Source organism: Amphiura filiformis, chromosome 4 (assembly GCF_039555335.1).
Source record: "Amphiura filiformis chromosome 4, Afil_fr2py, whole genome shotgun sequence".
Lineage (NCBI taxonomy): Eukaryota > Metazoa > Echinodermata > Ophiuroidea > Amphilepidida > Amphiuridae > Amphiura > Amphiura filiformis.
In genome coordinates, this window is record NC_092631.1 from 63,123,228 (window position 1) to 63,147,843 (window position 24,616).

The 24,616-nt window shown below is 34.7% G+C and overlaps 1 protein-coding gene across 1 annotated transcript in view; it reads left to right on the forward strand.

Moving 5' to 3' along the window:
- Positions 1-1,227: 1,227 nt before the first annotated feature.
- Positions 1,228-24,616, forward strand: part of LOC140151185 (plexin domain-containing protein 2-like) — a 112,793-nt gene continuing 89,404 nt past the window's right edge. Inside the window, exons 1-2 of the mRNA XM_072173438.1 lie at positions 1,228-1,327; positions 6,903-7,069. Of these exons, the coding sequence (XP_072029539.1) occupies positions 1,246-1,327; positions 6,903-7,069 (249 nt within the window). The 5' untranslated portion in view covers positions 1,228-1,245. The remainder of the gene's footprint in view (positions 1,328-6,902; positions 7,070-24,616) is intronic.

Sequence of the window (24,616 nt, forward strand, 5' to 3'; positions counted from 1 at the left end):
AAAAATGTAAAAAAATGCTAATTTTTGGTGAAAAAATGAGCGACTATTATTTCTTCCAAATATATTTCTTAACAAATTGACACCAAATATGACTAAAAACAATATTGCTGTACGAAAATATGACCATTTCGAAAAATATATTTGACCGACCAAAGTTGCCCCGCTGACCGAAGATACCACATTTTACGGTATGTGTTTAGTTATTTTTAAGTTAAAAGTTTCAAAATGTAAAGAGTAATAAGCATCTATATTGAGCACGATAGTTTAAACTGTAAAAAAGACAATGAATTTATAAGCTCCAAAAGACCCACAAGAATGCATGTCACACATTGGACCCTCAAAAATGGACTGTCATATTTTCTGAAACATCCATCAAAAAAGATGATAGGATCTCTAATACTCTTCACTTCTTCAAATTTTGACTTGATATTTACTTTCATTAAAATATGAATTATGAATGAATCAATTGTTGAATGAATGAATGAATTAATGAATCAATCAATCAATCAATCAATAAATCAATAAATAAATAAATAAATAAATAAATAAATAAATAAATAAATAAATAAATAAATAAATAAATAAATAAATAAATAAATAAATAAATAAATAAATAGATCGATCAATCAATCAATCAGTCAATCAATCAATCAATCAATCAATAAATCAATAAATAAATAAATAAATAAATAAATAAATAAATAAATAAATAAATAAATAAATAAATAAATAAATAAATAAATAAATAAATAAATAAATAAATAAATAAATAAATAAATAAATAAATAAATAAACAAACAAACATAGCACTATCTACATCATACTATACATAGGCTTTTGCAATCAATCAATCAACATACCGCGGGTCAACACATCAATCAACCAATATATCTATCATTTTCTTTGAAAGGGAGGCCATGAATAGGCCTATGCTGGGGTCATAAAACATTTGTACCAAAATTACCAATTATTACCAAAAATAGGTGGGTCAAAGTATTTTTTTTATACCAACGTAATGCAGGCTGAGTCTGAGTACAGGGCCTGCCTGAGCATTGCCAGATAAGAACGAGCGCTCTCTACAAAATAAATAAAGCAGTTGTTAAAACTCCCAACAGCATTGTGAGCCTCCTCTTTTTTTTTCAGCTTACCCTGCAGCTTACGCAATTTTTATTGGCCTGTTCAACGTCAAGAAACGGTACTTTGCCGCGAGGGATGAGACTGCTTTCACTTTCAGATCTAGGAAACATGGCGACTTGTATACAGAAATCAGCATCTCTGTTGTGTATATGTAGCCTAGGATTTCTTTGGAGTTTATCTCTTGGCCATGGTAAGGAAATTAATTATCTGAAGGTGCTCTATATGTGGAATATCTTTTGCCTGAGTTTTAAAAAATCGGGAGTATTTTATGCCTTGTTCGAGACGTGTACGGAATTCATGAGCAGTCAACACTCTCATTCAATCCAATGCAATGCAATGGCTCAGCGTGTTATGTGGTTTGCATCGTGTGTGTGTGCAGTGCACCGAAGTGTGGATTTTACAGAGATACCAACGTATACACCTCATATAACAGTGATTTGATTTGATATAGTGTCAGTATTGGAAGAAGACTGGTACTTCTACGTACATGTCATCATTTATTGACTTTGTTCAAAACAATTTTTCATTTTTGTACCAGTACCTGGCTGTTGAACTTTTTAATTTCCTTGACCTTGACCTTGTGCAACCACTTGTTGTTGGCAGAAGACTTGATCTTATTAAATAAAATAATAATTAAAAGGGCAATGCCTGTCCCATATCTCATTCATGTCTATCATGACATAACTACTTTTTTAAACATCAAAAATGGAGATTAAAATTCACTTTTCTCGTTAGTACACCGTTACATTGGTGTCGTACATATTGGGGAAAGCCCTTTTTTTCTCATTGGCATGCATGAATTATTTTTTGGGCTGAAAGCAAAAGCCATTGCATCAATGTGTCACAGACTCACAGTGAACCCATTTATTAATAAATTATTGTTTACAGTTAGTTACTTTAATAGCTACCGTGCCAATGATTTATGCAATGCAGTACTGTGCCTAGGTATATTGCTGATAGTGATCGATAGGCAAAGTGATGTGTGCTGGGATAGAAAGGGCTCAAAAGTTACCAAATTTGTCACCTGTGACAGCAGTTTGTAGCCTTTTCCTATCCCAGCATGCATCCTTTAGCCTATTAGGCTAATGAAAGTTGACTCCCAGTTTCCCGTTACCCGACTCCGGTCAGAAAAAAATGCCGATCAAATATTTCATTATTTTCCATTATTTCATTATTTCACATTTTCAAGTTTTAAGAAAAAAGGATAGCTTTAATGTCATCTTTCACGTCCGACACGTATTTTAAGCACTTTTACGCCGACCCTGACCGGCCCGAATAGTCTTTGCAAACGCTGGGTTAAACTACGTGGTAAAATGGCGATATCGTAGGGCGCATTTACTGGAGACTAGCAATTCCCTGCATCTAAGTTTCTCCTACCACTAAATGGATAGACCGAACACAAAGAGAGGCAGCCAAGTTCATGGAAACCAGCGTATGAACAAATATGAAAGCATTTCTACCGTGCACTATGTAGCGCTATATATAGACAACATCAAAATAAATAAAATTTGAAGTCAAATTTATTCTGCTTTTCTTACAAATATATGTATTTAATAAAATAAACTTATAAATAAAATGATTTATTTGTCAATTTCTTGCATGCTTGTTTTATTATTAACACGTGCACCCTGTGATGATTTTTACCAGCAACCTCCATGTGAACGTTCGAATTGTCAAATTTAGTTTATTTCTGCTTTCAATTTTGTTTATTTGTTCATTTTGATACAATTTCCATGTATAAAAGTTTACTTTCAAAGATCTGCTTTAGGACCTGTGTCAAGTATTAAAGTTTTGACAGAACAGCTACAATATTTTATTGTGCAACCTAAATGATCAAAAACAGTTTGTGCAAGTAGACAAACTAATTTCCGTATAAATATTGCTTCCAAAGATGTGCTAGTGGAGAGTAAGTTTGGTTTGTAAAAAGTGGTGTGCAATAGAACACACAGACACGGTGTATTTATATGGAAAAGTGGTTCTCCAAAGACTATCATGGACTTCTGGTGCTTTCATATGTTGCACAACCTATAGGTTAATTTGAAGATTCCAAAGAAGATGTGCTTAATTAAAATTTGTTTTGAAGACTAAGTTTTGAGTGAAGCATGGTCATTACTATACTTTATTATTTTATTTGGGCCTCAAAACATAGCATTCCGTAATTAACTTTGCACCGATAATGAAAGTTTGAAAATAATGAATAATGAATAATGAAACAGTCACCTACCCAGTCATGAAAAACTATGTAACGGGAAACTGGGGATCAACTTTCATTAGCCTTAAGCACTAACAGCAATATCTTACTAACGCCCCAACAACTTCTGGAGATTTTCAAATATTTTTGTTATTTTTATTCTTTGCTCCCTTGTTTCTAAAAATTGTTATGATTAAAAGATATGTTTTAAGTTGCAAGTTTACACTCTCTTCAAGCTAGAGGTAGGGCTGTGGGGAAATAACAAAACTATTAGGGGCCTCCCTGTTTTATGATGTGTTGACAAACACTTTGCAATTGCAATTTTACACAGAAATGACTGGTAAAAAAGTAACATTAATAACAAATAATAATGGCCTTGATCCCTCATAGATTTTTGGAAAAAGTCCGAAAGATATACATTATATGCTATTTTTTTACTTGGCCTTAAGGTTTCTGTCAGGGATTTAAATAAAAAATGAGGAGGTCAATTTTCATTATTCATTATTTCACATGAATTCAAGATCCATTTTTTTCATTTCATTTTTATGTTGAATCTAGCCTGATTAGCAACTAAATGCACAAGTTTTAATACCGGTACTGTATTTAAAAATGTAATCATCCCTAATTTAAGTTCAACTTTCTTTTTAAGATGTAAATAACTCTTACAAAATGTGTCGGACAGTCTGATTAAGATTGTTGGTGACTAAATTGTTTTGTCTGTTGCACTGAGTCATTTGGAAATTGTACTACTTGAACATGTAGCTAGGCCTACTTCTGTTCCTTGATCTTAAAATTTTGAGTGCCCAAATAAAAATGCCAAAAGAATGCTGCATAGATTCTGCTTGTAATAAGTTGCCTCAATCCATAAAAAATGTGTGCAAAAGAAATCAATTTAGTTTGATGTGTTTTCTCCCAAAAAGAAAAAGAGCAAAATAATGTGTCAGAGTGAGAAAAGAGTCATTAATTAGAATATTAGTCAGATTTTTTAAGGCCCTGGCCTACATTGCGAGAAGCTTGAGCATAATTTATTTCAAAAACTAAAATGACAACAGTTCTGGAAGGAATTGAGTGAATAATAATAGTAGGCCTATTGAATTAAATATTTAGATGAAAATGTCAGTAGCAACTGATGCATACATGTACAATGCATGATGCATTTAATAAAGTTGGTGCTCAAGTTGGTGCCAGACGTAACTGCGGAATTTTGATGCCAATCCAAAAATTCTGCATAACATTCATCTTACCTTTATTCATTTAATTTCTTATAATATATTCCATTAAAAATTGTTTATAATGTATTTTTTAAATAAAATAAAGAACACCTACGTGTATTGTAACAAAAATGTGTTGTTTTTGGCAATGCATGATTTAATCTTATGGGCGCAGCCGGAGCAAACAACTCCTTTCTTTGTTTTCTCTATTTATTCCTTCCTTCTATTCCTTTCTTCTTTCCCTTCCCATCACCAAAAAGCCCCTGGCGGGTTAGGGTTAGGAATTTATAAACGAGAATTGAATCTCTTTCATTAAAAATCAGAGTGTCCACCATGACAGTCCATGTGCATGTAAACACTGTGCATGTGTACATCACCATTGGATGTTATAGGATTGTATACCAGCAGTGAATGGGTTAATGGAAAAATATTACCGGGCTGCAAAGTCGGCAATGTAGGCCTATTTGTGACAGCTTGGTCCTCTTTTTACTGATATTTACTGAAATGCTCAATGTTTTGGTAGAGAAAGTTATGAATAGAGATAAAACAGAGAGCCACACAGTCAAGCCTGAAGATAAACAGAGAGCTACACAGTTGAGTCTAAGCATGAAAACATTCGTACATCAGTTTGCCAATTAATACGATTTCGCTGCAATTAATGAAGTAAAGCAAATAATGAAATGGGAAAAAATAATGGATTGTTTGACGCGTGAGACGCTGACGGGAACCATAACATCAACGTCTTCCATTCACCAAATGAACTTTCTTATGCCAGAATCTCAGTTTTAATGAAGCAAAAATGGGGGGGGGGAGGTGAGGCTGTCAATCATGTCACGTATCTCCCTTTTAAAGAGTGTTAATAACCATATTGTAGCATTTGCTGAGGAGGACGCCCTCAAGTTTTGTCAAAATTCAGATATTTGTTTATTATTTTCATTTATTTATTCATTTATTTTTTTCAGCAATGGTTGTATTCATCTTTTTGTTACATTGTTATTGTTTTATTATTCCATGTAAGCTCGCTTCAGGCCTCTTGGCCTTTTGAGCATCTCCTCATTCAAATTTTGTATCTTTTTATATTCTGTATGTTTGATTTCAATGAAATAAAATGAAATTGATTTGCACATTAACTCCCTGTAACCCTGTAAAATTTGGTATTTTATTTATAATTACACTATTTCTCCAGTCCTAAACATTCAGTACCGTACATGTACATTATAATATCAAAGAAAAGTTTAAAACTAGTCAACGACACTCACGTTTTTGTCCGAATTTATAATTTCAGAGTAACCATACTCCGTCATCAGCAGTGTGATACTGGTGAATGACTGATGTATGACCTTAACTTCCTGTTGACAATGTCCTTTTTGACCTTTTGTCAGGTGTTTCTAGAAGCAAAGATACCTTGCTAGAAGTAAAGTGTCATAGATTTTGGGAAGTTCTCGGCCCTGTCCCTATTAAGGGTGAGGCTGGTCTCTTTCTTTTTTTTTTTCGGACAAAAATGTGAGTGTTGTTGACTAGTTTTCAGGGCATAATTTAGTGCCAGAATTTTGCATCTAGCAAAATTGTGCAAAGTTTCATTTGTATAGCAATTAGTAATAATTATGTATACAACAATGACATACACATGACATATGTTTGTGTGTGATTGCATAGTAATTTGGCTAGATTGTGTAGCAAAATGCGATGCAAAACCGGTAATTATGCCCTGCTAGTTTTAAACTTTTCTTTGATGTCTACTACGTACCAACACGTATAAAACTCTACACTCTACATTGAAATACATATACATGTAGGCCACAAATATTCATATATTTTGGGTTTGGGCCATATAGGTCCTACATAGGGCCGGCGTCAGCACCGTTTTTTGATGTCGACATATTTTGTTTCTTGACGTCGACAGTGTGTCTAGGAATTTTTTTTAATGATTTTAGGAATATTTTAAAAATTTTAACCTAAAAATATCTCGAAACACCATCAGCAATTTCAGCAAAATCCAAGATGGCCGTCTTCATAGCGAACATGTAGCGATAAAGTGTACAATTTACACCGGAAAACAAGTATGACCCTGAAGGCAAATAACATGAAAAGTTGGTGAAATAGTAGGTAAAAGATAACATTTGGCATTGCATTTTGTTGAAAATACATTGGAAATGGCCAATATTTTGAGTGAAAATAAGCTTGCCTGACGAAGTTTTACTGGGCCATTGCCTGAGCTCTATGTCGCCATGGATGAAGTTCTGTCGATATGTTGACATAATTCACTTTGTTGACAGGATTCCGACCGAGGAGCTGTCGACGCCGGCCTTAGTCCTACATAATGGAAGAATGATATAAAATGTTGTTTTAATTTTTCTCATCAGAATTTACAGGTCCTCAATACAGATTAACACCAGACAGTGTGAATAGTGAGACATCCTTTGTAGCAGAAACACATTATGAAGAAGATAATTCACAGTTATTGTCAAGGAAAAAACGGCAAGGCGGACAGCTGGTCCGAAACACTCCAACACCACCAAATATTGTTGAGGTAAGCAATCTTACAGCTGAACTGGCATACAATACCAACCTTACTACCCCTGGCTGCCATACCTCACTCAAAACATGTTGGCCTTGCTTGAGAATTAACTATTCTTCAGTTTCTGGTTTCGAATGACCCTAGTATATAAACCCCTTGACTGTAAATATTTTGGAGATGAATATTACTTTAGCTTCCTGTAAATTTATAAGAACTAAATTTTGGATTGATCATAATAGCCCTGTAAGCTCAATCCTGCAATCAGTAATCTATGTGCAGTCATTGGGTTCAGTTCTGATTCTGTCGGTCGACATGACGTCACTTGCGATAGATCTCTTCTTCCCATTGGTTGCTTTTCCTGAGATTTGGCTGTTCCATCTAACACCCTCGCACACGAAGGGGGCACTAATTTTTGCACTCAATGGGGGAAATCACAAAACCTGCCATAAAATAAACACCTCTTGATGAAACAATTCCAAAAGTTTGATTTCTTATTAGGGAAATCAATTTTAAATAAATACCAAAGACAACGCAAATTTGTATTTTCTGTGCCGATAGGGATTTCGCGAGGGTGTCGGTGATTCAGAACCGCCCCCGAGAAACAAAGTTTTCTCTTCTTCTTTCTTTCTTCCTTCTTTCTTAACTTCCCCTTGCCAAAGAGTAGCTAGGCGTTAGGGTTAATAACACCTTAATTTTCCCCTAGGTGTATATTAACCCTAACTGTACCAAACATAAATTCACAAAGCATGCATGGGCAGGTATCCCACGTGATGTGATTGCGTCATCATGCGAACAGTCATGCTTGGCCGGCAAAGCTACACCCCTGTGACAAGGTAGGCCCGTGCACATGTCTGGCACTCGAGGGGTTGGTGGTTCAAATCCGCACCTGAGAAACAAAGTTTTCTCTTCTTCTTTCTTTTTTCCTTCCTTTTCTTCTATTTTGAATAAAGTAAGAAAATTTTTTTTGAAATTAATCTTTCAAACCATACTTTGGTACTGTAATGTTTTCAATCAGCCATTGATTGTAAGGGGAAAGATCAAAATTGAGAACAAAAAATGGCAAACATTATTTACCCAGTGTCTGTGCATGTGGGCCGCAGACTTTTACAAAACAAACTTTGTGTCTGTACTCTAGGCATTTCTATTTCAAAAACAATAATTTGATATTTAAAATGCAGCTGAAATGTTTTGAAAACAAATTTCTTGGCTGTTTTATGAAAAAGAAAAATTCTTTTATAAGGGAAGTGGGATGTTTGTGGGATATATACAAAGTAGTATGTATCATCTCAAGTTGAGAGTAATTATGTTGTATATCACAGTGGCAGTTTTGAATCGTGTGCGTTAATCGGTCTTATCCCTTATCCTGCAGGGTGCATACATTTGTGTATGTGGTTTGGTTTATGGTTTCACAATAATAAATAATTAGCCCTCAAAATGGCTCTACGTGTAGATTCAAATGGCTTTGCCTACCTTAAAAAGCAACTCGTTTTGAGTTCTGACCATTGATTTTTCGAACTACAAAACCTCAAAGACTATAAAGTTTGTTCATCCTATTTTCAGTTTGTGATTTAACAAAGAAGCAGACAACTTGATACATCTGAATAAAACTCACACTTTGTCTCAATATTGGCAGGTGCCTAGATTCAACCTGATATTTAATACCTGGCACAAAATTGTCCCAATATTTGCCCAATTTATTATACATAAATGTTTGGTTATAATATATAAACCTAGATGTGTCACATTATTCAGAATGTAAAAACACATTTGATCTGTGGGTAGGCATTAACCCTAACCCGCCCGAGTACTACAAAATACTACTTGATAAGTTGATATGTGCGCTGTTCGTGCGTGCATCCTACGTGGTGTGATGACGCAATCAACCTAAGTGATATATAGGCACGGTTTCGCTGGCCAGCGAGGCCCAAGACCCGTGGCAAAGTGTCGCCGACCATCTGCTTGGCATGAGAGGGGTCTCGGGTCCGAATCCCACCCAGAGCAAACAACTTCTTTTCTTTCTTTCTCTCTTTATTCCTTCCTTCTTTCCCTTCCCGTCGCCAAAAAGCCCCTGGCAGGTTAGGGTTAGGGGATATTATTAGCTGATGTGAAATTGTTTGCTACTGATTTACCATTTGTGTGTGTCATTTATTTGCTGTTAAATATCACCTTTAACTATATACAGACAGTGATTAAACTTTGATTAAAGAAAAACAAAGGAAAATGTATCTTGCATCTTGTTTTTGCCATATCTGAGGGAAACAAGACACAGAACATCTAATTGACTGTCTGTATACTGAAGCCCTAATGAAAAAAGAAATGAAAAAAAGAGAGTACAAAGTGATTGATGGAAAAAAGACAAGAAAAACAAATAACACTGTGCATTGGTTTTTTTTAGTCCATGTACATGTATAATGAGAATCAAACACTTTGTTTTCTTTGCTAAGATGATGATGTTCCTCTTTAAGCATGTGGTGAGTGATTCCCAGTTTAAGAGGATGGATTTGGTGAGTGAGTGATTCCTTGCCTGATGCAGTCTGGGGGAAATGTGATATCACATATCACAAGTGGGTATTGATTGCCTGACTGGTAGTCTTATAAATCAACATGGATAGATAAACGTAGCACTGTAGAGGTGGACTTTTTTGTGTGATTAATTTTTTGCACTTTACCAATTTTGAGCTGTTTCCCTTATTTTTATCTGCAGTTCTCTAATTTCCGTACATTGACCTATGATACACTAAAGGAATATATTTATGTTGTGTAGTTATTTTTGCGGTAGAAAAACACAAAAATAAATAAACCGTGAAAATTTCCACTTTTACAGGCATGGCAATCTGCATTTGAAATGTGACGAAAACATCCTGGCTTGTTTGTGAAATCCTTTTATATGTTTGCTGGTTGTAAAAAATGATCTCTTTTTGATCATTTCAAGTCCATGTACTAAGTTCTGTGTACATTCCACCAGTGAAAACCAAATTGGATCTTCCAAACTTGTACCATGTTACTAAAGTAAATTTGTGAATAATTTTTTTATCTGTTATTTGTGATGTGCATTGATTTTGAACGTGAATGCAGAAGTGTTAAATAATCATGATGTTTGGCTGATTAACGGTCATGACAAAAAACAGTTGACCCATTGGTCATCGGCGCATAGAAAGGGAGGAGACCTCAGCTACTCTGCACGTTCTCCGATCACCAACACTACCCAGATCACAAATTTACTGTATAATAGATGGGTTTAGGTATTTCGTGATCCACAGCATCACCTCCTCACTTTTCTCAAATAAATTGAGATTTTTATACCACTGGAAACCTCTAGCTCCATAATGTTTATGTACAAAAAATTTCTTGCAGATTAATTTGTTTTACAAAAATATCATGAAATTTGAATTACGTTCTGGTACACAGGGGTGTAGGGTTTTTGTTTTTTTGCCGCATATAAATTTTTTAATACACAAATGTTTCGTCAAAATTTCAAATGTAATTACTTTTTCCCTCACAATTTTTTCCTCTCCGGCGACGTAGTACATTGGTTAAAATATATCGCCACTACTAGACTTGCGATTACTAACTTAACGGACTTGCGTCTATTTCCACTGTCACATGATAATTAATTTCCAAGATTCCGATAATTAAATAAATATAAATTCCCCTATACTACGGCAGTCCTATTTTTGCCATTACTGTATTTACATGTTCTTGATGACATGATAAATAGCCAGCTGATGAATGCAGATTAATTATAATTGTTACATTATAAGATATATCCTATGCTTTTACATCCAATTACACAATTATTTTTAAATCAAGCAGTTCTAAATTTTAAAAAAAAAGATAAACATACACACACAAAGTAAGTTGTCTTTCGACTTTAATAAAGAAAGGTTTTATTTCAAACTCTAATGGTGACCTGCAGGTCAAATTGCTAGAATTGTACATTAAACACAACTAAACAGACACAATGCAATTTTGCAGGCAGCAGCTTAATCAGCGCCAATATTGCAACATTGAAACAAACAACTATACAAACATCCCATCCAACCCAACCCCATCCCCCAGTAGGCAATAAGGATAAAGTGCCTTGCCCAAGGACACAACACGTTGGCACGAGCGGGGCTCGATCTCGCAACCTATGGATTATGAGTTGGGCGCCTTATCCACTCGGCCACACATGCTCCACAAATATAATATGAATCATTAACATAATACGACATAATAAGCACAAAAACAACAGCATTGAGGGTCTATTTTAAGAGTATACTTGTTAAATTTCATATTACACTGTCATTTCCCATGACCATGTGACCAGTCTAATGAGCCCTGAGATCCAGGGCAGTCATTGTTTGTTTTTGTTCGTCCGCTGTCCGACCGGATTTTCCTGATTTCAGCCCTGATAACATGCTGGGAAAGGTTGAATTCAATGAACTTTATGATCGTACTCCCATTATCTTTATGATGTTGCAAAAAATAAATAAATTATTGAGTATGACCGTGCCAACCATCTACAACCTGACCAACACCACTCCACTGGTTGCCAGAGTCAAGATTCATCAACTGAAATTTCTCTGCCATATACTGCGTCTTGAAGATGGTGAGCCTGTGAAAGAATATGCGCTTTATATTCCACCACATGGGAAGAGGAAACCGGACGGCCACAAGCACACTGTACTTACAGTATGTCCAGCACCTCCTGGGAGATACTGAAGGGATGCTGCAACCAAACAAAATTGTTTCGCTTGCTCAAGATCGCATTAGTCGACTGATGATGATGATGATGATGATGATGATGACCGTGCCACCAAAGTCATAACCGTCAATATGTGCAAAATAAAAATAATTAATTTTTTTTTCAGAGCACGTTACCAAAAACAACATTTTATTTTTATTTGGCCCTAGTGTAAAAAGGAAAGATCAAACTTAAAACATGCAAACAAAATTAATAAGAATATTATATGTTCATAGAATCATTAATTACAAGATGGTAAATCAAGTGTAAAATGCATTATACTTCACTAAATTTAGTCTCCCAAGTCAAAATAACATAAATCACCAATGAAAGTTCATGATGCTTTCCCAGGCAATACATTACTACATGTAGTAGTACATGTATACTGGATGGTACAATCATTCCAGGTGTACAGCATAAATAGCAGATTTTTACTCACGGTCACAGGCATATAAGCATCAAATAAAATTAATTTGTTTTTCACATCATCATAATAAGTACTGTGGATCTACAATTTATATGCAACTCGAGATATATACTTGAAACAGTACTAGGGACCAGGAATGCATTTGTGTGTGATGCAAATCACAGTTTGGTTCAAATGTCTCAAGGATCAGGGATGCAAATTTTCCTGCTTCTGCAGGAATTCCTGCTTTCATGAAGTCCAAATTCCTGCACTTTTCTTTATTTCCAGTCCGTTTTGGAGGCTTTTGGCCCAGATTCACACACTTTTCAGGCTTTTTCCTTCAGGTCAGCTTGCATCCCTGAAGGATGATGATCTCTTGAAACATGTTACATTTTGATGAGAAATTGCCTCTTTTTGCAATTTTGAAAAACAAGTTGCATTTTTGTTTGCCTCCAAAATCCTGTTTTTTTCCTAGACCTACGTACGTGTAAGTTGTAACTGACATAAAACCTACACAATGCATTCATACATGTACATACCCCACACACCCAGGCCACATGTAATCACCTCCAAAGGTGGATGCTGTTTAGGTGTATGCAAACTTGAATCTGTACTCAATCAACATACCAAGGACATTTTCTGCCATGTTTTCTGTATTTGTGCGTATGGAATTTAACCTGGCAACTGCAGACGTTATATCTCACGTACGATAGAGGACGCATTTTGCAAAATACATTGGACATACAATGGCAGTAATGTTGCAGACTTTGAACTGAGGATGGATCCCCCCATTGCAGAGTGGTCTACGGTTTAAATGTGAAGTGTGAGTGTGTGTCCTCGTTTGCTGGCAAATACCTATGCACCCCCACATGCACATAATGTTACCCAACCCAAAAAATTAGAAGAAGATTCTTTTGTTATAAACGGAAAAGAAAGGTTTCTAAGGTTTCTAAAGGTTTCTAATCCCCATGTTTACCCATGAAATAGTTGCTACACTTTGGAAACCTCAAATATGTCTCCTATGATTTTAAATAAAAAGGAACACTTTATAAGTAAAAGCTTGTGGATCTAATCAATATTTCATAATGAATCTCAAATTGATTGCAGCGCTATTGACATAAACTTACTAGCAGATGATAGCAAGTTAAATTTATAGTGATCCATCCATATTATCTCTTGCCTTGTATCATTTCATGCAAGCCGTAGTATGAAGTGAGTGTATACGCATGGTTGGCTTCCATTAATAAGGAAGTAATTTGTCTTACAAGAGCCCAGATAGCTTCCTCATGTTGGGCTATACAAATTAAATTGCAGAAGGGACTCACTGGGAAAATTGTGTACAAGCCAATTAGGTTTTAATACTGCTGTAGAAAGGTGTACTTGATACCCGTAGTAAAGTGCCAGAATTGTGCTATTCAAAAAGATGCTTGCACCATAAGACTATTCATATTGTGAGGTTTATTTTTGGTCCCTACAATATGTTGTGTGTGTTTATGTTGCAGTTCAATTTACTTTCAAAAATTTGAATAGCAATTTCAGCAAAACCATTATGTAGGTGACGTTCTTATGATACATGTTTACATTGTAAAAAAAATGCAAATTTGTGTGGTAGATTGTCAAAAATGGGAAGCATTATGCTCTGCTACACCAGGTAAATCAAATGCTGGTGTCTGTGTGTGTTTATTAAGGTGGTTATGGAGGCATTATAAAAGTGCTCTAAGCATGTTTTAAACAGATTAATTGAGTAGAGCAAAGTACACTGATCAATATGCCTTTTGTTTGGAGTCAATCGGACATACGGTTTTCAAAATATATCAATTTATATTTTCTTTGTATCATATTGTTTTTATCAATAATCAATAAAGTTAATGAGCTAAAATGACTGGAGAAGCTCATTAACATATAATTTTTGCCAATATTTTGCTAAAAATCCATGCATAAATGTTCAGGGTACTTTTATTTTGCATACTTTTGCCCTGAAACTTGGTCAAAGTGTTTCTAATATGTTCTAATGTATTATATAGTGAAGCCGCCCTCTAATTTGCATATTTGCATAATTAATTAGCATTTATGCAAATTAGCTCATTAATTATGCAAATATGCAAATTTGATGTATTATGGAAACCGTATGTCCGATTTGCTCCAAACAAAAGGCATATTGATCAGTGTACTTTACCCTACTCAATTAATCTGTTTAAAACATGCTCAAAGCATTTTCTAATTTCTAGAAAATGCATCCAATACCACCTTAAAGACCTGCAAACGAGGACACACACCCAAAAATATCAAATTAACCAAGGACAACCAGCAACCAAGGATGACCACGATTCCTCTACTACCAGCGTACTACAAACAAATGCATTAAACCATGATCGTCTTGTTAGCCAGGTGTAAAGTCAGGTACAGATTAATAGTAAAAAATCAAGTGAATCCTCAGTTGGTAGCCTACAATCTTGGAAAAAAATTTGGAACACTTGTGCAGAAATGTTGAGAAATGCCAATGTTTTCAGCAGTTTCCCAATGTGTTCCAACATTGATTAATGGAGAGGGGGAAGGGTAAATCATTGTTGTATATCATGTTTGTTCCCAAACACAAAACACATCATTTGCATGATCGTAACAACTTTTGCACGAAATTTTGACAGAGTACGTGCGAAGTGTTTCAAGTACTTTTTTCCAAGATTGTAACTTCCTTTATGCAAGGTCCTCAGTTAGGGGAAAATTGTAGATTCTCCTTTTCCTTTACAGGTCTTCAAGTGTTTCTGAAAATCTACATTATAAGTATTATGTCAAAAAGATGTTGAAGTGAAAAAAGTCCTCAGAGCAAAATAAAAAGTATGATCTTTCATTCACTGCAATATTATTATCATATCGGATGATAATATCACAGACCTGTGCATGGTATATATGGCATGCTTAGAAAATTAATGAAACCTGTTATTTGAATAAGATAAAATATTGACTGGCTAACATACATGAACCAACATCTTTTGTACAAGTTATTTAGACAGCATACTTCCTCCACCTGTTAACTAAACAAGGTGTTGGGTGTCCTCACAAACCAAGTAAAACCTCTAAAAAGAAAGTCCCTGATTATTTGAATGTCTTAATTTCTAACAAAATTTATTCAAAGTAATAAAATTAATGAGCATGTGGTTGATACTAAACTTGTGCAGCGAGAAATTGGAATGATGGAGAAATGAAATTTGAACATTTATAATGTATATTTCTGTGTAAAAAAGATATACATGTATTTGCTTTGATAATGGTATCAACTATGATCCCAACATTGAAAAGTCCAGAGTTTTGTGCAATTTCTCGCAGACTGATGACACACACTGACCACCACTCACTCCAGGTGAGCAGAATAATTTTCCCATGGCTCGAAAAAATGTTAATTTCCCGAGAAGCAAGCAAAATTTCCCAAAATTAATAGCATTTTTTATGTACAAAAAAGACACAATTTTCCTCCAAATACCAGAATTTCCCTCCAAACAGCAACATTTCCTGGGATGAGCTTCCCAAATTCCCCACTTTTTCGAGCCATGGACTTTCCATCTAAGCAAACTACATTATCTGTTTGAATGTGCAACTTTTCAAATTGCACAAAATTAATTTTTCAATCATTCCAATTTTTACCCAAACATGGTATCATGCTGCATGGCTAACCAGTTTTACACTTGTTTTGAAATAGATATTAGTTAGCAATGTTAATTGTTATTGTTTTAAAATAATAGTTTTTAAAATGATGGCCACTCAAACGAGTGTGAACTTTCTTTTTGTGTGATGCTTAGTTGAAGAAACAAGGGAATTGGGAAACATTTTGAGTGAAATATGATTTGTAGTGATCTTAGCACTCCAGAGGTGTGAATTGGTAATTCATATTCACCCCTACAGCATTTCAAAGTGACCCCTGACTTGCAACCCACAGTATGAAAGAAAACTATATATCCAGGAAAAGTTACCTGCAGCGTTAAAATGTCTCATGATTGTATCACAAAATAAGCTTACATGTATACAATATATTTGACATCATACATACTTCATTAATTTTATGATTTGAATCCCTGAACTCCTTTTTAGTAATTTTATGTCAATTTTGAATATTGGGAATGTGGGGGGATTTAGATCTTCAAAAAGATAACATTTTAAAAGAATAAAAACAGTGGAAAAGGGAAAGAGTGAGAAAAGCATCAACATAGACCAAGAGCGCTTTTGATTTCAGCCCTCTTCACTTGATGCAGGCGTGAATGATTTTTAGATCATTTTCATCTAAGTACCCTTTTCAGGTTTCAACAAAAGTGGAGAGTTTGTCTTATATTTCCTGCGTCGTACCGAATATTGAACGAAAGCCAATTGTGGATTTTGTACCAAATTGAAGTGTTTCAAAATTACCACAGGAAATTTGATATGCCCCTGTGGAGTTGAACATTAATTTGTATTATTCAAAGCATGTTTTAAAAACCTAAAGGCCAAGTAGAGAGGTGTATATCATCAGGTTTTTAGAAATATGTCTGGATGGGAAGTAGAATCTGTTAAAATTTGGTTTGTTACATATTGCATTTATGAAGCAAAGGGGAGAATTAATTCAAATTTAACTCAATTTTATTTTCTCTTGAAAGTTCTCTGAACCAGAAGTAAATTTAAAAATATATATACATGACTAAATGGCCAGGCTTAACAGGGTTCTTGTTTTGTGTTTGTTTTTATTCTTACCTTTCTTTGTAGCTGGAGATGATCTTTATTTTTGGTAAATAAATGATGTAACTATTGGTAGTTTTAACTTTTTTTGAACATAAAATACATGTTCTTTAGATATATTATATATCAAACATATGCAACTTCAAAATACTCAAAATGTTAAAGAGATATTAAAGCCATTTTCACCAAAATCAATTTTTCAACTAATGAGACATTTAGTGTAATTTGATGGTTGACCTGGTAATGGCAAAGTTTCATTCACAAAATTTCAAATTTGTAACCATTTCTACTTCTCATATAGACGTCAATAACCTGATGATATGCACAAATTTACTTGGCATTTAGGTTTTTAGAATATACGATATAAGAGACATTTAGTGTGATTTAATGGTTGACCTGGTAATGGTAAAGTTTCATTCACAGAATTACAATTTCAAATTGTAAACCTTTCTACTTCTCATATAGTAAAAAAACCTGATGATATGCACCAATTTACTTGGCATTTCGGTTTTTTAGATTAAATAAACGTTGAATAATAATATGAATTAATGTTTAACTCCACAGGGCCTAGGGTGTATACAATTTCTGGTAGTAATTTTCCTTGGAGGAATCCTTATCGTCATTATAATATGATGATGATTATGCAAGTGATGCAGCAGCTCCTGATCGCTGCAATGATTGCAAATCCAAGTTGCTTTGTAATCACATTGTTATAGAATAAATTGGTTTTAACTTACAGTTGATTTATATGAATATTCTATGAGCAAGGTGTCAGATTTCATTCTGCTTGAATTTGAAGTGAATTTTGCCTCGCTACTTGCATCACACATAATCTTTTTTTATCTCTTACCACTGGCATGGAATTCAAACTATAGTTAATCAGCGGCATCACTTACGGCAAATTTATACCGGTTGCTATGGTGATGAAAAGAGTTTTGCTTGCATAAATTCAGATTTGCATTGTCTTCTCATGTTACTCTTTGATCAATGCTACTGTGGAAACAATGTTTTTGCTAATATTGTTTGAATTGTGATATTGTTTATAATAAGTAAATTGCATTTGTGTCACCTACATGTACACTTTTCGCTCCTAGTTCAGTCACCCTTTTCTGCTGATGTAGTGAGTGTACTCCGTAAATATGGATGTGGGCTCCTGATTGGCTAATTATGTCAGCTCTTCATTCAATGAACATGCTGCGTAGCATCATGTGACGCTGGCATGACTTTTGGTGCTGGTATCAGAAAGTGTGAAGAGATTTGGCTGAGAACTGGTCATATCTTTCCTTTGCAACATTACGAAACAGGCACCTGTAATCGGGTTGCCCTGTGGCCAATTCTGCACAAAAATAATCCCTAACCATAATTTTAATTCCTTAACCCTAAAATCTAACAATCACAATGTATAGCCATGGTTAGGGGATGGGGTATGAACGTTTGGGCAGTATTTATTGTGGGGCATTAGAGCACATCAGACATATCGAATTGCACTCTGAATACGAAGAATGTCCTTCTGATATCATATCAGAATGCAATTCGATATGTCTGATGTGCTCTCATGTCCCACAAAAAATACTGTCAAAACGCTCATTCCAGTTCCCTTAAGGCAGGGTTGAGGAGATAGGGTCAGATAATGGAGGAGGGGAGGTGACAACAATTCTGGTGAAGCTAATTTATATCGTAGTAAACTTTATATTTGCACTCTGATACACTAATGAAGATTTTCACATTGGTTTTCTAACTGTTCAAGTTGGGTTGTACAGAGTTCAATAACTCCTCAAAATCAATCTTCATCATGGAATTGAATACTTGGCATTGATGCAAAGGCGCCATATAAATCAATTCACCTGCGCACTAATTTGTATATAAAATATATATGTGTTATAGCACCTGGAATGATGAAAATTTACATATCAGTTGACACACAGACTTGATGAAGTAAGTGGCTATTAAGTTCTACATATGGTACTCAGATTTTAACGCACATCCGTACCGGTACTCATTATCATCTCCTGGACCAAATACATATACAAATGCTACATGGTAGAGGGGAAACAGGGCAAACTATTTTTTCTGAGGTATTTTCTGGAGGGTGAGGGGTGATAGACCCATTATGATAGCCAGTATCAAGGGGAAAATAATTTGACTTATTTCCCCAATATAAACCATGTAGTGAAGTATTTGTTTTTTTACACCTCTTACATATTTAGAAGCTAATGGTCCCAATCAGCGTTCGAAATTTTGGTTGTCCGGTTGCCCGGGACAACTAAAAAAGTCGCCGGACAACCAAAAATACTGATTCGGTTGTCCGCCGGACAACCATAAATCTAGCCAAAAGTCACATTTGTAGGCCTACGGACAACCAAAAACTTAGACAGACAACCAGAAATTGTAATCTGGTTGTCCGTGGGACAACCATTTATTTTTCCTAAATTCGAACACTGGTCCCAATTATTCATTATCTTTATTATTATTTAAATGCAGGGTTATACACTCTTCCAACATTCCAAAATCAAGTTCAAGTAGCATCACTGTGAAAATATTAAGTTCAATAGGGGTCTGATGTGCAATTTTATTTCTGGCGCCAAACTTTGATGGGATTGAGGTTGTAGGGAAATAGCAGAAAACATTAACCGGTTAATAATAGTCTGTTGATGACAGCTGATGGTAGCTGAATATATTTTTGTTGTGTCATGTGATTGACCAATCAAATAGAATCATTAGCTCATGAATATGTAAGCAACATAAGGCAAAAAAAAAAAAGGTTTGTCTCAAAGCTTGTGCGCGCATTTGTAAAATCGCGAGATTTGAAAAAAAAATTGGCGAATTTCAGATTTTTTTTCTCAAAATACCATAAAAAAATTGGGGAAAAAATTGCATTTAGCATTTGTTTTCAAACCACTCGTGAGCTTTGAGACAAACCTTTATTTTTTTTGGCCTAATGAAATTTCATAAAATATATTTTGTCAATTGATGAACAGTGATGATTTGCCCCCTTGGAAATTTGCCCAGTGTGCCAATTGGTTATGATTGATCAGAGTTACAACATAAAATGAATGGAAACGATGATCAACTTGAAACTATGACAAATTGAATGAATAGAGAAATTTGACTAAAATTATTCCCATGAAGGATTGGATTAAGATTTTATTCAGTAATTGAGAGTATATCTCCTATTATTTTGATCATGGCGGACAGTTTATGTTCCTCCAATAATGCATACATGTGCTATCATATCATCCTGTTGGATGTTTTCTGATTTAAAAGATGGAAAGCTATTTGATCAGTTAAAAGGAAATATATATTTGAGAAGGATGCACATTCATGTTTGCAAATGTCAGCAAAATGCCATCATACTTAAATTGCAGATGAAATACATGGAAATGAATCACTATTGGGAATATTTGAAATTCAAATCCTCAAATGTTGGATGGAATACCTTAGATGTAAAGGGTGATATTTAAAGGGATTGCCAGTGATTTGCAAAAACAGAATGGCCTAAAGTTTGGATTCTTTGTTTCATTTTTGGAACAAGCATGTGCTTGTGCTTATGAACTGATGAAGGGGGAAAGTATTGATCCCGAAAGCCATCTTGCTTCTTTAGAAAGACAAAATCCTGACATTAAAATGAATATGAATCATGATAATAAATTATAAATGATAGTGTTAAATGGTCCACCAAATGGCTTCATTTAGGTAATTAGGTTTTCATTTTGCAAATGTTTCTCAATTCTCACAAATGGCTTCAATTGGGCCATCATTTACACATTTTCAGCTTTTTCAAATAAAAATTGTACACAATAATGTAGTGCCAAAATGATCCACCAAATGGCTTCAATTAGTTTCTCACTACTGATGGGGCCAAATCCCCCTCTCAGACATCCCCTGCGTAACACAAGCATGGCGTGCTGTGCTGCCGCCCCGATGATTCTCCTTTTGTGCCCCCTTTTCAAAATTCCTGGATCTGTGCCTGGTTACAATGACATTTCATTGAATTTAAAAATGTAAAAAAGTATGAGCTTTTTATCACAAAGCTAAATTTTCATGACAACCGTACTCAATAATGCTTGATCACACCACAAATTCAGCATGTGGCATGAGACATGGGAATCGTTGTAGAATGCAATTATATTAGCCATCTTTGACAGGTCCTACTGCACGCATCCCTCCCTCAGGGTTCATGATATCTATCCATGATCAGAGTCTCTTGGGTAAGCCACTACTTTATGAAATCAAACTTAATCTATTAATACAACAACCATGATCTTTTAGTAGGATAATGATGTTGAAGAAGATTTGAGGACATCAATGAATAGTGCCTTTAAAATCAATCCATTTTAAACACCGCTCTGGCGAAAGTACAATACTGAAAATGGTGATATTGAAAAGTCAGTTTTAAAAAATATTTCCTTTTTTTCTTCAATTTGCTGGCTGTATAGTGGAATAATTAGTAAGGTTCTATTAGTAAACCATTGACATTAACTATCTTCACGCGGGTGTCGACTGCAGACGACATGTTTCAAAAAAATTTTAAAAATTCAAAAATTTCAGAAATGTAAATTTTCATGACCATATTTGGAATCAGCTTGAAAAATGCATTAAAATAAGTACAAACAAGCCTAGTATTGGTTCAGTAGTTCTTAAGATAGCTCTTGATATTTTGAGAAAATATTTCAAAACTTCAACTTTTTCCGTTGAAGCGCATGGCTAGCACGCAGAACATTTTAATGTTCTGCGTGAAGAAGTGAAGTAATCAGGTGCCAAATGTGATACATTGTGTGCTGCCCTGTGTTGTTTTTATTAATAGTGTTATTGCTATAGGTTAGATCAGGCCCGTCGGAACCGCTGTGGCAGGTGCGTGATCAAAGCGCCCATGGCCGTACTCACTTTTCAGCCAACAAATAAAATAATGGAATAAAAATAAACAAATTAACACACCAAAAAGTCTGATTTTTAATGTCATAGTTCAGCAGTTTAGTTCTATTAACTTACCAATCAAATTCTACATTCATTTTCAAAAGTGCTCGGGCTTAAAGGGGGCTTTGTCCTCTACACCCACATGAGGGGCTCTGCCCCTTCAAACCCCCATACCCCCGCTTTCAAATTCTGTAGGCCACCATGATTAAATCCCGAGTCCCAAAGCTTGTAAGAAATTGAAAACCTAATGCGGAATGCGAGTTTTTCTTCATTTATTTATTTTTTTGTTATTTTTTTAAATGTATTTGTACAGGCTTTGGGTCAAGCATTTTGTGCAGAAAGTATCCAATATATGTTGCAAATGTTGGAATAGTAGACAAATAAAGTCACTGCTACAAAATAATTCTTCTCTGTGTTGAAAACTTGAAATCAAAAAGTAATTTTGAGTTTATCATCGCCTTTTACTAAAAAAAAAAAAAGACATAAGAAATGAATTTCTTGATTTTCAAAATTTTGAATTTAAGAATCCAAATGATTCTTACAAAGCAAATTCAGTACAACATGGGGTGATATTGACAAAAATAGCTCAATTAACAGAGTTCATTCAGATCTTGCAATACAAGGTATTTCTATTGACCCATGTTGCCCTGAATTGCAAATCAGAACAAGGAAAATTGCATTGTGGGAAGTGTAAGATATCTCTGGTCACAAAGCATCGTATGTGAACAAATTTCAGTGAATCAAACTTAATTATTGCAAACTTTTTATTGTCTACACAGACTGGGTGCTTGTATATAAATGGTTCTTGCAAACTTGATTGATTCTTGTACTGTGTGACAAAACTGTAGCCAGCAGCATTTTGTTGGTTGCCTCCCTAATTAGCAACTTTATTCAAAGATATCTCTTTACATACTGTGACAAAAATGCAACAAGTACACACGGCAGCTATTGGAATTATTGCACTTAGCATTTGAACTCTTCATTAAGGGGGTACTACACCCATACCAGGGACTGCCTTTTGAGAGGAGCTAGAGCTATCGCTCTTCTACATATCCTCTTGAGTTGCATTTGCAAGAGTGATTAATAGCTCCTCTTAATAACTCATTTAATTCTTTTATGCTTTAATGGTCACAGGTGCAAACAGCTTTTCTAAAGCTCTTCTTGAAGAAACCAAAAATGGTAGAGCATGGTACTACAACTACTGCACTGGATATTTTATTTCAGTACAGACAACAGTTGTGGAGTTACAGTCAAAAATTAGGGAAAACCAATATTTGATAAATAAATCAATAGCTACTTGCCTTGAGATGCTGAATATTCAGTGCAGTAGTTGTAGTCCTTGCCCCTATAATATACATATCTTACTTGTCACCAATGCACTATAATTTTTGAGAAAGATGCAAAATAGGCACAAAATTGGCCAGGGGTGTAGTACCACCTTAAGTTACTGGCAATAAGACTGTATGTTATTATTATACCTATATTTAATGAAATATACCTGCTAATTTGAAGTTCTCAATATCTCATTAATTAAGCTATATTTGTACGTATGTAGATCATCTCATTTATAATTGGGTCTGTACTCTGTAGTAAGAGCATACTAATATACGGTACTATTATTATATGTTCATAGCTTTGAGCTGCATAATGTCAGACTTTATTAAAACCCTATCAGCTCATAAAATAATATGACTTTGTGTCAGACAATATTTAACATGTAAATTAAATTGTTGAACTAGTGTCTTGTATTGCCAAATAGCTATACATTTATGCATTCATTTTGGAATGCATTTTGTTATGAAATATGAAATTGTTTTTTCCTACTTTCTTCAAATTATTCAGTAGGATCCGGGAGTAGGATAGGCAAAAACTTGTTTGAAATGTCTTGCTCTGGATCATACTGAGCTGGATATAAAATATGATCTGAATTTGGGCGTTTCTGGTGTGTGTAATAGTTGCCCAGTATTTTCTGTGGCATATTTTGTATACTATATTTTTTTGCTGGGCAACATTAAGGGAACACGACGTATTGTTGGTCGAAGCAGTCAAAAAATTGATTTTCATTATTTAAATGAATACATTATTGAAAAATAAAACTTTGTTGTTTTGCAAAAGTTCATTCTACAAATCATATATTTCAAATACATGCTTGCTTTATTGTTGCTAATGAGTTATGTACGTTTTACAAAAGTGTTGTGGTTTCAGCCCTCTTTACAACATAACTCAAGAACCACAGGACCCCGGGCACAGGACCTACAAAAGAATATTTGTAATATTCTTCTACATGCTCGCTATGAAATGATTAATGCAATTTTTGCCGAAGCTCACAACCATTCGCAAGATGCTGTGAACTACCAAATCGCAACAGTTTCAAATAGTTGCTAACCTTAAGTCTTCCTGCTGACCTACTCCAAGTATGACTTTCCCTGGACAAAATTTGCATAGCAAAATTGTGATATGGATAGCTTTTGTACTTCAGAAACATCTGCATTAAGCAAGCAAGCTGAAATATACAGTAAGCCAAAGAATTAAGGTACCAGTTGTGTTCAACCCTGTTTATCCGAAATAAAGAAAAATGTGTCAAAATTAAAACAAGCAGTCAATACCTGTATTCTTTAGCTTGGATTTAAGACCTTATTTGTTGAAATTAGTTGAGAATTGAAGAAAGGGTGATCTAAAACATAATGAAGAAACAAAATCAAAAGTTGGACTTTTGTGTTCTAATCAGTGAAAGCATGACGCTAGTTTTAACGTGCTAATCAATGGAAGCGCAGCACTAGTTCTCTTGTTCACGAACGCCCTGTGTACAAAT